This window comes from Ursus arctos, unplaced genomic scaffold (assembly GCF_023065955.2).
Source record: "Ursus arctos isolate Adak ecotype North America unplaced genomic scaffold, UrsArc2.0 scaffold_5, whole genome shotgun sequence".
In the NCBI taxonomy this organism is placed as follows: domain Eukaryota; kingdom Metazoa; phylum Chordata; class Mammalia; order Carnivora; family Ursidae; genus Ursus; species Ursus arctos.
The window spans coordinates 9440654-9452300 of NW_026623067.1; the positions used below are offsets into that span (position 1 = coordinate 9440654).

General features: G+C 36.1%; 1 protein-coding gene across 1 annotated transcript; it reads right to left on the reverse strand.

Annotated features, from left to right (window-relative positions):
• Positions 1 to 82: 82 nt before the first annotated feature.
• LOC113261438 (olfactory receptor 2T8-like) lies at positions 83 to 1078 on the reverse strand. Its single transcript, XM_026507563.2, has one exon. The coding sequence runs from the start codon at positions 1076 to 1078 to the stop codon at positions 83 to 85; it is 996 nt and encodes a 331-aa protein (XP_026363348.2).
• Between the last annotated feature and the right edge of the window lie 10569 nt (positions 1079 to 11647).

The following is an 11647-nucleotide window of genomic DNA, read 5'->3' on the forward strand; positions in this document are numbered from 1 at the left end:
AATGCATAAATAACTGTTTCCTAGGAAATTTCACACAATTTCTTTTGTATAACCTTGAAATTTGGGGCAAATCAATGTAATCTTATTCATGATTTAAGGTAGGACACTGACTCATACACTTTCTCAGGGCCCCCTTGACATCACCATTCCTCATACTGTAGATGATAGGGTTCAACAAAGGAGTGAAGATAGTATAGAACACTGACACTATTTTATCATGGTTAGCTGACCTGTAGGATTTGGGTCTCATGTAGATAGAAATAGCAGCTCCATAAAAGAGTCCCACCACAGAGAGATGTGAGGAGCAGGTGGCAAAAGCCTTCTTGCGGGCTTCTCTAGAATGCATCTGGAGAACTGCAGCAAAGATGAGACTATAGGAAATCAGGATGAGAGAAAATGGGACCAGGAGCATTAATACACAGCAAATGTACATGACATTTTCAAAGACTGATGTGTCAGCACAAGCCAAACGCACCAGAGTAGGAGCCTCACAGAAGAAATGATTGATCTCATGTGCATCACAGAATGGAAAACTCAGCGTAGCAGCAGCCTGCATGAGCCCATCAGCTGCCCCCAGGAACCAAGACCCCACAGTCATTCTCAGGCATAATTGCCAGCTCATGAGAACGGCGTATCTCAGTGGGTGGCACACAGCCACATAGCGGTCATAGGACATGGATGCTAAGAGGAAGCACTCGCCCCCTTCCAAAGTGATGAAGAAGAAGATCTGCAACCCACAGCCAGCAGGGGACATAGACTTATTGCCTGTCAAGTAGTCAGCTGCCATTCTGGGCACAATGGTGGAGACCAGCATCATATCCATGAGGGAGAGTTGGCTCAGTAGGAAGTACATGGGAGTGTGGAGCTGGGCATCCTGGTGAATCAGGAAAATCATGAGGGCATTGCCCACTAAGGAGGTGATGGCAATTATCAGAACCATCACAAAGAGAAATAGGTGGGTTTCTGTGTGGTTAAAGAGTCCTAGGAGAATGAAATCTGAGGTGGTGTTCCAAATGTTCATGATTTCAAACAGGAGTGACACTGCATATGAAGAAATAGATGACAGAGTTTTCATCATTTCAATGTTCTATCTCAATTACATTTTTCATGCAAAGTATTTGTGTGAAAATATTTTAAAAAACTATTCCAGATACTTCATCTGTGATTTGTAAAGTCTTTTTAACTTGGACATAATTTTAATTTCATTTTTATTTTTCATTTTCTTTACAAGTACTTCTCAGGTTTAGTTTGCTTAATTGATATAATGAATAAAATTTCTTGATGAATTGAGAATACGTTGTAAGCATGTTTTCATGCTACCTATCAACATAATGGTCAAGGATGAAAATATTCAGTTTGTTATTTATATTTGTGCTTGCTTTTATCATGCATAGTCAACATTCTTACAAGCTGAATTAAATCAATGGGTTCAGCAATATAAAAGCTATGTTCTGTACAGAAGAATGAAACTTGGGGCACCTGGGTGGCGCAGTCCTTAAGCGTCTGCCTTCGGCTCAGGGCGTGATCCTGGTGTTCTGGGATTGGCTCCTCTGCTGGGCTCCTCTGCTGGGAGCTGCTTCTTCCTCTCCCACTCCCCCTGCTTGTGCTCCCTCTCTTGCTGGCTATCTCTCTCTGTGTCAAATAAATAAATAAAATCTTTAAAAAAAAAAAAGAAGAATGAAACTTGACCATTCTCTCACACCATACACAAAGATAAACTCCAAGTGGTTGAAAGCCCTTGATGTGAGATAGGAATCCATCAAAATCATAGAGGAGAACATAGGCTGTAGCCTCTTCAACATTGGCCACAGCAACCTCTTTCATGGCACATCTCCAAAGGCAAGGGAAACAGAAGCAAAAATGAATGTTTAAGACTCCATCAAGATAAAAATCTTCTGCACAGCAAAGGAAACAGTCAACAAAACAAAGAGACAACCCACAGGATGGAAGAATATATTTACAAATGACACTACAGATGAAAGGCTGGTATCCAAGATCTATAAAGAACTTCTCAAGCTCAATACCCAAGAAACAAATAATCAAATAAAAAATGGGCAGAAGGGACGCCTGGGTAGCGCAGTCTTTAAGCGTCTGCCTTTGGCTCAGGGCGTAATCCCGGCATTCCGGGATCGAGTCCCACATTGGGCTCCTCCACTGGGAGCCTGCTTCTTCCTCTCCCACTCCCCTGCTGTGTTCCCTCTCTCGCTGGTTGTCTCTCTGTCACATAAATAAATAAAATCTTTAAAAAAAATGGGCAGAAGATATGAACAGACACTTTTCCAATGAAGACATACAAATGGCTAACAGACACATGAAAAAATGTTCAACATCACTAGCCATCAGGGAAATTCAAATCAAAACACCATTGAGATACCATGTTAGAACGGCAAAAATTGATAAGGCAAGAAAGAACAAATGTTGTAGACGATGTGGACAAAGGGGAACCCTCTTATACTGTTGGTGGGAATGCAAGTTGGTACAGCCACTTTAGAAAACAGTGTGGAGGTCCCTCAAAAAATTAAAAGTAGAGCTATCAATAGAAATTGCACTACCAGGTATTTACCCCAAAGATATAGATGTAGTGAAAAGAAGGGCCATATGCACCCCAGTGTTCATAGAAGCATTTTCCACAATAGCCAAACTGTGGAAGGAGCCAAGATGCCCTTCAACAGATGAATGGATAAAGAAGATGTGGTCCATATATGCAATGGAATATTACTCAGCCATCAAAAAGAATGATCACCCAACATTTACAGCAACATGGATGGGACTGGAGGAGATTATGGTAAGTGAAATAAGTCAAGCAGAGAAAGACAATTATCATATGGTTTCACTCATTTGTGGAACATAAGGAATAGCAAGGAGATCGGTAGGACAAGGAAGGGAAAAATGAAGGGGGGGTAAACAGAGGGAGAAATGAACCACAAGAGACTATAAACTCCAGGAAAGAATCTGAAGGTTTTAGAGGGGAGGGGGTGAGGGGATGGGCTAGCCCGGTGATGGATATTATGGAGGGCACATACTGCATGGAGCACTGGATGTTATATGCAAACAATGAATCATGGAACACTACATCAAAAACTAATGATGTACTCTATGGTCACTAACCTATCATAATAAAAAACAAAAAAAGCTAAGTTCTTGTTAAATAGGGTTACTCATATATAACATAGCACAATTTATTGAAACCTACCAAAATCTGATAGTTTTTCCTGACATTGATTATTCTGGGAAGACATTTTTACTTTCCGAAGAAGAGAAGTTGTATTTTCAGGTGTAGGAACTAGAAGGAAGTAGTCTGTAGATAGAACCATAACTTAACTTGGAATTGTTAGTGTATTTAGTTTGACTTTATCAAGTTATGCACTGAATATATAATTACTTTCTTAGAATATGTTCCCCAATGCAAGACTATAATACTAAATGCAACATTTCATTACCTGTATAAAGGGATTTTGTGTAATGATATATTTCCCTTCAAAGCCACAGAGGCACAATCTTCTTTGGGTAAATAAGAGAAAATAAATGTGTCAGTACCCAATATAGATATCAGTTCATTTCTTCTTCAGGCCCAAGAGAATCTAAATCTCTAAAGGCATTCTCTTTGCTGATCTTCTAGTACTGAAACCATTCTAGCTTGTTGAATGAATAGGATCATGCTTGAAGAGATGAAGATGCTAATTCAATCTCAAATATATGGTCTAATTCAATGGAATGGCATGACAGGAATCCACCTCTTCCATGGTCATTTGATTTGCTCCCAATTTACAGATGCCTCCTGTACTGGAATGCCAATCAAGACACAGAAAGTGCAAAAATGTCACTCCAACCCTAACTCCATTGCTTCAGCATCATCATTGTACTGATAGCATTCTACTTCAGGTTGTTAGTTGGTTGTTTCAAAGTTAAAGATTGAAACACACTTCTCCTCATAGATATACTCTGCATTTCCCAAAACTTTGTTATCTGCACACCCTCAAATCTGTAGCATTTGCAGTGCACCTAGGAACTATATGAATTTACTAATTGTGGGTCTCTCTAGTGCCTTCCTGAAGGATATCCAATCCCTCCTAACTCATTTATTTAACTTGAAGCCTTCTTATTTTAATTATTCTAAACTCTCTCATTCTTGAAAAATGGTAAAATTTAAAACTCGCTTAAAGTTCTGCAATATCTGTAATATAATAACTGCAGGATATTGAGTGAGATTCTTAAAATAACTCTTGCTATCATCTTACCCATGTTTAAATGTACTGTCACTACACTGGCATTATGTATATTCAACATTATTCTGTAACCATGACCAATATATAACAGAAACTCTGTGCCCATTAAACAATGATTTCCTGTTTCTTCCTGTCCCTGGGATCTGGCAACCACCATTCTGTTATTCTGGCTCTATGAATTTGACTACTATAGGATCTTTAGTTTAGTGGTATTACACAGAATTTGTCTTTTTATGATTGGCTTATTTTACTTAACATCATGTCATCAAAACTTGTTCATGCTGTAACATGACAGAATTTCCTTCCTTTCTAAGTTGAATAGTATCCCTTTGTATGTATATACAACATTTTCATTATTAATTCATTCCATCTATGGACATTTGGGCTGCTGTCATTCACTTCAATTGTATATTAAAGGATAAATTAAGTGGATTTTTTTATAATATTTTTTTATTTTAATGTTTTTTTATTATATTATGTTAGTCACCATACAGTACATCCTTGGTTTCTGTTGTAAAGTTTGATGATTCATTAGTTGCGTATAACACCCAGTCCACCACGCAATACGTGCCCTCTTTACTATCCATCACCAGTCTAATATTTGTTTTAATTTTTATAATGTGAACATATATAGCTTAATAATATAGCAATTTGATCTACTTGTTTTTTCCTTTACATGTATGCAAGAGAGATGGATGTGTTTTTAGAGACTCATTACAACAACTAAAATTATTATTTCAACTAGTAAATACTGTTTCTTGGGAAGTTTATAATTTTTGTTCTTTTAAAATTTGGAATTATTAGTCCTTAACTTTTGAATGGAGGTAGGTATGTATCTATGTATTATTCTGAGGTGAAATATATGTATAAAAACAATTCATCATCCCAGATCTAATTGTCTTTTCAATATGCTATTTTGTTTATAGTATTTACTGGCAAGATCAGCTAAAAGTGTTAAATAATATCACTGGTAGAAAATTACATTTTTCCAGGAACCATAATGTTAAATTATGTGTTGTATCAAAATTCCTAAGTATATTTTCATATTATATAAGAGACACAATTGTGTTAACTAATTAATATGATAGAAAATTTACACAAAGAGGATTCAGGATATCCTAATTGACTATGCATACAAAGTGGTTGAAAATCCAAATGAGAAATTAAATTATCCTGCAAATAAACTATCTAAAATGGCATCAAGTAGAAGAAAGAAATTTCAACACTAATATAGGATTGAAAATTTAGTATTCTGATTCCCCCCCCCTCTGGTTTTAAAGAGAAATCATTTTTTATGTTTTCAGTCTTTTACTTAGAATGGTGCTGAAATTGTGGTATCTTTATGTGAATCATAAACTAATATATTTTTCATTGATAATAGAAGGCACTAATATATACTCCTTTTTTTTTTCTCATACTGTAATCACAGAAAATTTACGGGATTCTGATAATTTTCCTTCTGTATTTTTCTGATCCCCATTGCCATAACTTAACCTAAAAACTGTGATTTGTTTCCCTCAAAATACTGGGGTTATTAATCAATTTGTTCTGTTGAAAATAAAATAATAACAGCTAAATCATTTATTAGACTGAATTGACAAGTTACTGCAAGAGGTTTAACCTGACAATTACATAGACTATCATACCTTTTAGTTTTTCAAATTGTCATATACCTAAACAAAAAAAAATATTTGTGAAACTACGCAGAGAAAGTAATGTGACTTTGGATTTTCTGGAGTTCAGACCTGATAAAGTACTAAATATTAAAGATGACTATGAGCTACTCACATAGATAAAAATGGTGACTTCAACAAGCTGGAAATGTTTCCTCTCTGAGCTCGGTCATCCTAATGCATCTCTTTGGGAGGAGGAAGGATCTTATAGTCTGGCAGCATCAAACTCACTTGTATCAGTGCATCCAGTGCCCTACTAAGGGGTGTGGCCTATTGACGTCTTTTGCCAAAAATACTATCTTATTAGTATAGCAGACCAGAATAAATCTGAATCTTGGGATGACAAAAATGTTTAATTTTCGAAGATTTTAAAGATCACAGATTTTACATTCTTTCAGAAACTTGTGATTCATTAAAATTAAAATGAGAATCATCTATAATCAAAATGTAAATAAATGTCCGTAAACTTCCTGCACCTGGGTGGCTTACTCGGTGAAGCTTCTGCCTTTAGCTCATTTCATGATCCTGGGTTCCTGGGATCCAGCCTCACAACAGGCTCCCTGCTCAGCGGGGAGTCTGCTTCTCCTTCTGCCCATCCCTCTGGTCCTGCTCTTTCTCTTTCTCTCACTCTCTCTCTCTCTTTCAAATGAATAAGTAAAATCTTTAACAAAATAAAAGTACATTAGGAGTGAATTAAGTAATGCTTGCACTATGTTAAACTTTGATGGGGCAGATAACAGTGCATTATTGAAAGAGAGCTTTTGTCAAAGACAGTAATTAAAGTGATCAAGCCCATGTAGGTTTTAGCTATTTTTTTCTCATTAAACTTAATTGTTGTGTTGTAAACTTATTAGCTTGTGTTTTTATGATTTTATTTTATTTTACTATTTTATTTTATTTGATATTGTAGGTAAGTTATACAATCTATGATAATAGCAATAACAGAGCAGAATGCATTTATTGTGCCAATCACTTCGCTGTTTGATTTGATATGGGTTCTTTCCAAAGATTTTGTTATTGTTTGTGCCATGTATTTTCAGTTTCCAAGCAAACCTTGGTTCTTGGTGACATTTTTACCACTTCATTTACCTTGGCTTGCCTAAGAAATATGTATGTGTGTGTATATACACACACATACATATATGGAATATATGGAATATCTATGGAATATATATATGGAAATAGATTATCGTGATTGGAGTATGCACTTGTGATGAGAACCAGGCATTGTATGGAAGTGTTGAATCACTGTATTGTACACCTGAAACTAATATTACACTATGTGTTAACTAACTGGAATTTAAAAAAAATTTAAAAAAGATATTAGGATGACATTCCACAATTGTAAAATAAAAAAAAAAGGTCTCTTGAATGCAATGGTTTATGTAAAATGCTGCCTCTGTACAAATATGAGATAATATAATTGCTTAACCCATGTGAGCTATAAGAATTATCATTTTTTGTTTAGGAGGTAAGCACAGTGTAAATTTTAAACTTCTGCCTTTGGATATTGAATTTTATGACAGTGGCAAATCCTACTCTGATTTAAAACATAATTTACCACGTGAGTGAAATCTACATCTGGACAAAACTACAGGCTCCTAGCTAAGTTTGAGAAGTACATTATAGACAGGTAGTATGTCAAGTTACAAGTAAGACTTGCAGGAAGACTGGAAATATTATTTTCAGTAAATATTCATATTTTTCTGTTTTAAGCTCTGCTGTGCCTCATGACAAAGGGCTGTCAAACAATGCTCTAGTAAAACAGGGTGCCACTGTCTGATGTGGCAAATAGACTGTGTGCTATGTAGATCAAATGCTCTGCAGATTTCCACGGGACAGGAGAATGAGGAACAGATAACCTTCATGTCAGAGGAGGAAAGGCACATAACACTCAGAACTCTAAAAGAAAATTACAATGAACTTACAATGACTCTGGGTGTCAAAATTGAGATTAATTTAGGACTGTTTATAAGTGTGTGAGCATAATTTTGGAAAACCATAAAGAGTTGTTACAGACCTCCATTTTAGCAAGAGCAAGTTTTGCAACCACTCTCCCCCTGCAAGCATGCAGGGATGGAGTAGATTTCAGACTCCATCTAGACAAGCTATGTGGAAAACACCTTACAACAGATGCTTTGACCCAGCCAAACAGCAGATACAGAAAGCCACAAACTAGAAGGAAGGAAGCAAAAGAAAGAAATATAACGTTTTTTTTAAACCAACTCAAAGATGCAAACCTTCAAGAATGATATTGCCATGTGGGAAGTTTATTGGGATAGTATTCTAAGGATCAACACCCATGCAATAAAGGAAGCAGAATTGGGCACAGGGAGATGTTGAACTGGGAGGCAGACCATACCAAGTTCTCAGCTACCTTAGGTGGATTTCTGAGATGGACCTTCCATGTGTTCCTGCAATAGGGCCCCCACAGAAGTACTTATCTAATGGGGCCTGCCACCAGGAAGGGATCGTGACCTTAGGCTAAACAGTTTTCCTCAACCAAGATCAATGCTTGCACTCCTGATAGCTGGAACAACAGGTACTTCAGTTCTGTAAGGATAAGGGAAGTATAGGAGCACACAGTCATGCAAGGTACACTCCATGAGCTACACTCCATCAGAAGTCAGAGGGAAGGGGACTCTCGGATGCCATCACACAGGTTGGCTTCCCATTGCACAGTGTGTGCGGATCATGTGAAGGAGTGCACAGGAAACATCTAGCAAGAATGACCAGTTCAATAAATGTGTAGTTTCCTTCCAGTATAAAGATACAGAGAAGTTTGGCATTTTCCCACAAGGAACATGCTGGCATGAGGAGCTCAAAACATCTGCTGGCAGGTCTGTTTTTTGGTTTAGAGGAACTATTAATATGTCTCTGATGAAAGTATCATTCCTGAACTGGGAACCTGGAACTCTATCCAAAAAGCAAAGGTACATGTGATGGATAGCACATATTTCCAATATGGTTCAAGTGTAAAGAGAAGGGTAATCCATTATACAAAAGTGTTCCCTTGTCTCAGCTCAGATTCTGAAACCAACAGCTCTCAAAAGATCTCAAGATTTTGATTTTCCTAAGTGTGTCTTTGCTCTGCACTATGGATTCAACTGTGTTTCTCCAAATTACTCTGATCTGCACTCTAAACCCAAATGTGATGGTATTTAGAGAATAGGTCTTTACAGAATTCATTAAGTTATATATGTTATATATTTTCTTGTTTTTATTCATAATATTCAAAATATTCAATCTATATATATTTTTCTTATTTTTATTCATTTATATTTTATTCACTTATGTATTATTTACTATTTTTTTTAAATTTGAGTATAATTGTCATATAATATGATTAGTTTCAGGTGTACAACTTTGTGATTTTACTAGTTATACATTGTGTTATGTTCACCACAAGTGTAGGTACAATTGGTCCAATTACCTACCTATTAAAATATCATTAACTGTATTCCTTGTGCTGGGCCTTTTTTTCTGTGATGTCTTCATTCCATAGTTGAAAGCCTGTATCTCACACTCTTATTCAGTCATTTTGCCCAGCCCCCACTCACTTCCCTCTGACAACCATCAGTGTCTTCTCTGCATTTATAGTTCTTATTCTGGGTTTATTTTTATTTATTTATTTTTATTCATTTTTTCTAGATTCATCTTATGAGTGGAATTATAGGGTATTTGTCTTTCTCAGTCTGATTGGTTTCACTTAGCATAACACCCTCTATATCCACCTATATTGTCTCAAATGCATGATCTCATCTTTTTCTCATGTCTGAGTAATATATTTCATTGTGTGTGTGTGTGTGTGTGTGTGTGTGTGTGTGCATGTTTTGTGTACACATCCTCTTTAGCCATCTGGCTATTGATGCATCCACATCTTATCTGTTGTAAATAATGCTGCAATAAACATCATCGTTCGTATTTCTTTTCCCAAATCAGTGTTTTCATTTTCCTTGGGTAAATGCCTAATATTGGAATTGTTGATCATATGGCATTTCTATTTTTAATTTTTTGAGGAACATCCATTACATTTTCCACAGTGGCTGCACTGATTTCCATTCCCACCAACAGTGTAGAAGACTTGCTTTCTCTCCACATCCTTGCCAACACTAATTATTTCTTCTTTTTGATTCTAGCCATTCTGACAGGTATAAGGTGAGATCCATTGTGGTTTTGATTTCCACATCCCTGATAATTAATAATATTGAGCATGTTTTTTTATATCTGTTGGCCCTCTGTATGATCTGTGTGTCTTCCTTGGAAAAATGTCTATTCAAGTCCTCTGCTCATTTTTAATCAGATTATTTGTTTTTTGGTGGTTGAATTGTATGATTTTTTTATATATTTTGAATATTAACCGCTTAATGCATATGTAACTTGGAAATATCTTCTCGCATTCAGTTGGTTGTCTTTTTGTTTTGTTGATGGTTTTCTTCACTGTCCCAAAGTGTTTATTTTGGTTTAATTCTAGTAGTGTATTTTTTGCTTCTATTTCCCATCCCTGGAAAATATTCCTATGCTAATTTCTTTTTTTTTTTTTTAAAGATTTTATTTATTTATTTGACAGAGATAGAGACAGCCAGCGAGAGAGGGAACACAAGCAGGGGGAGTGGGAGAGGAAGAAGCAGGCTCATAGTGGAAGAGCCTGATGTGGGGCTCGATCCCAGAACGCCAGGATCATGCCCTGAGCCGAAGGCAGACGCTTAACCGCTGTGCCACCCAGGCGCCCCTCCTATGCTAATTTCAAAAACCTTACTACCTATATTATCTTCTAGGAGTTTCATGGGTTCCTCTCTCACATTTAAATCCTTAATCTATTTTGACTTCATTTTTGAGTATTATGTATGAAAGTTGTCCAGTTTCATTCTTTTTGGTGCAGCTGTCCAATTTTTCAAGCATCTTTAATTGAAGAGACTGTCTTTTCCCCATTGTATATTCTTGCCTCCTACGTTGTAGATTAACTGGCCATATAAGCATGGATTTATTTTTGGGTTCTCTATTATGGCCCATTAGTTTATGTGTCTATTTGTGTACTAGTTTAATACCCTTGATTACTACAGATTTGTAGTATATCTTGAAATCTGGGATGGTGATATATCCAGCTCTGTTCTTCTTTCTCAAGATTGCTCTGGCTACTCAAGGTCATTGTGTCTCCTTATGAATTTTCAAGTAATTTGTCATAATTCTGTGAAAATGCTATTGGTATTTTCATAGGACTTATATTAAGTCTGTAGATTGCATTGGGTAGTAGTATCTTTTCATTTGTTTGTCTTCTTTAATTTCTTTCACCAATGTTTTATAGTTTTCAGAGTATAGGTCTTTCATCTTCTTCATTAAATTTATAATAGATATTTTGTTCTTTTTGGGAAGTTGTAAATAGAATTGTTTTCTTAATTTCTCTTTCTGCTATTTTTTTATTAGTGTACAGAAAACAACTGGTTTCTCTGTATTCATTTTGCACCCTACAAATTGAATGAATTCACTCATCACTTCTAAAAGTGTTTTGTTCAAGTCTTTAGTGTTTTCTACATATAGTATTATGATGTCTCCAATTGATGGCAGTTTAATTCTTTCCTTCCTGATCTGGATAACTTTTGTTTCTTTCTCTTGTCTGATTGCTGTGGCTAGGACTTCTAGTACTATATTGGCAAGGAAGTGGCATAGTAGATATGCTTGTCTTGTTCCACATCTTTGAAAAATAGCTCAGTATTTCACAATTGAGTATGGTGTTAGCTGTTTTGTCAT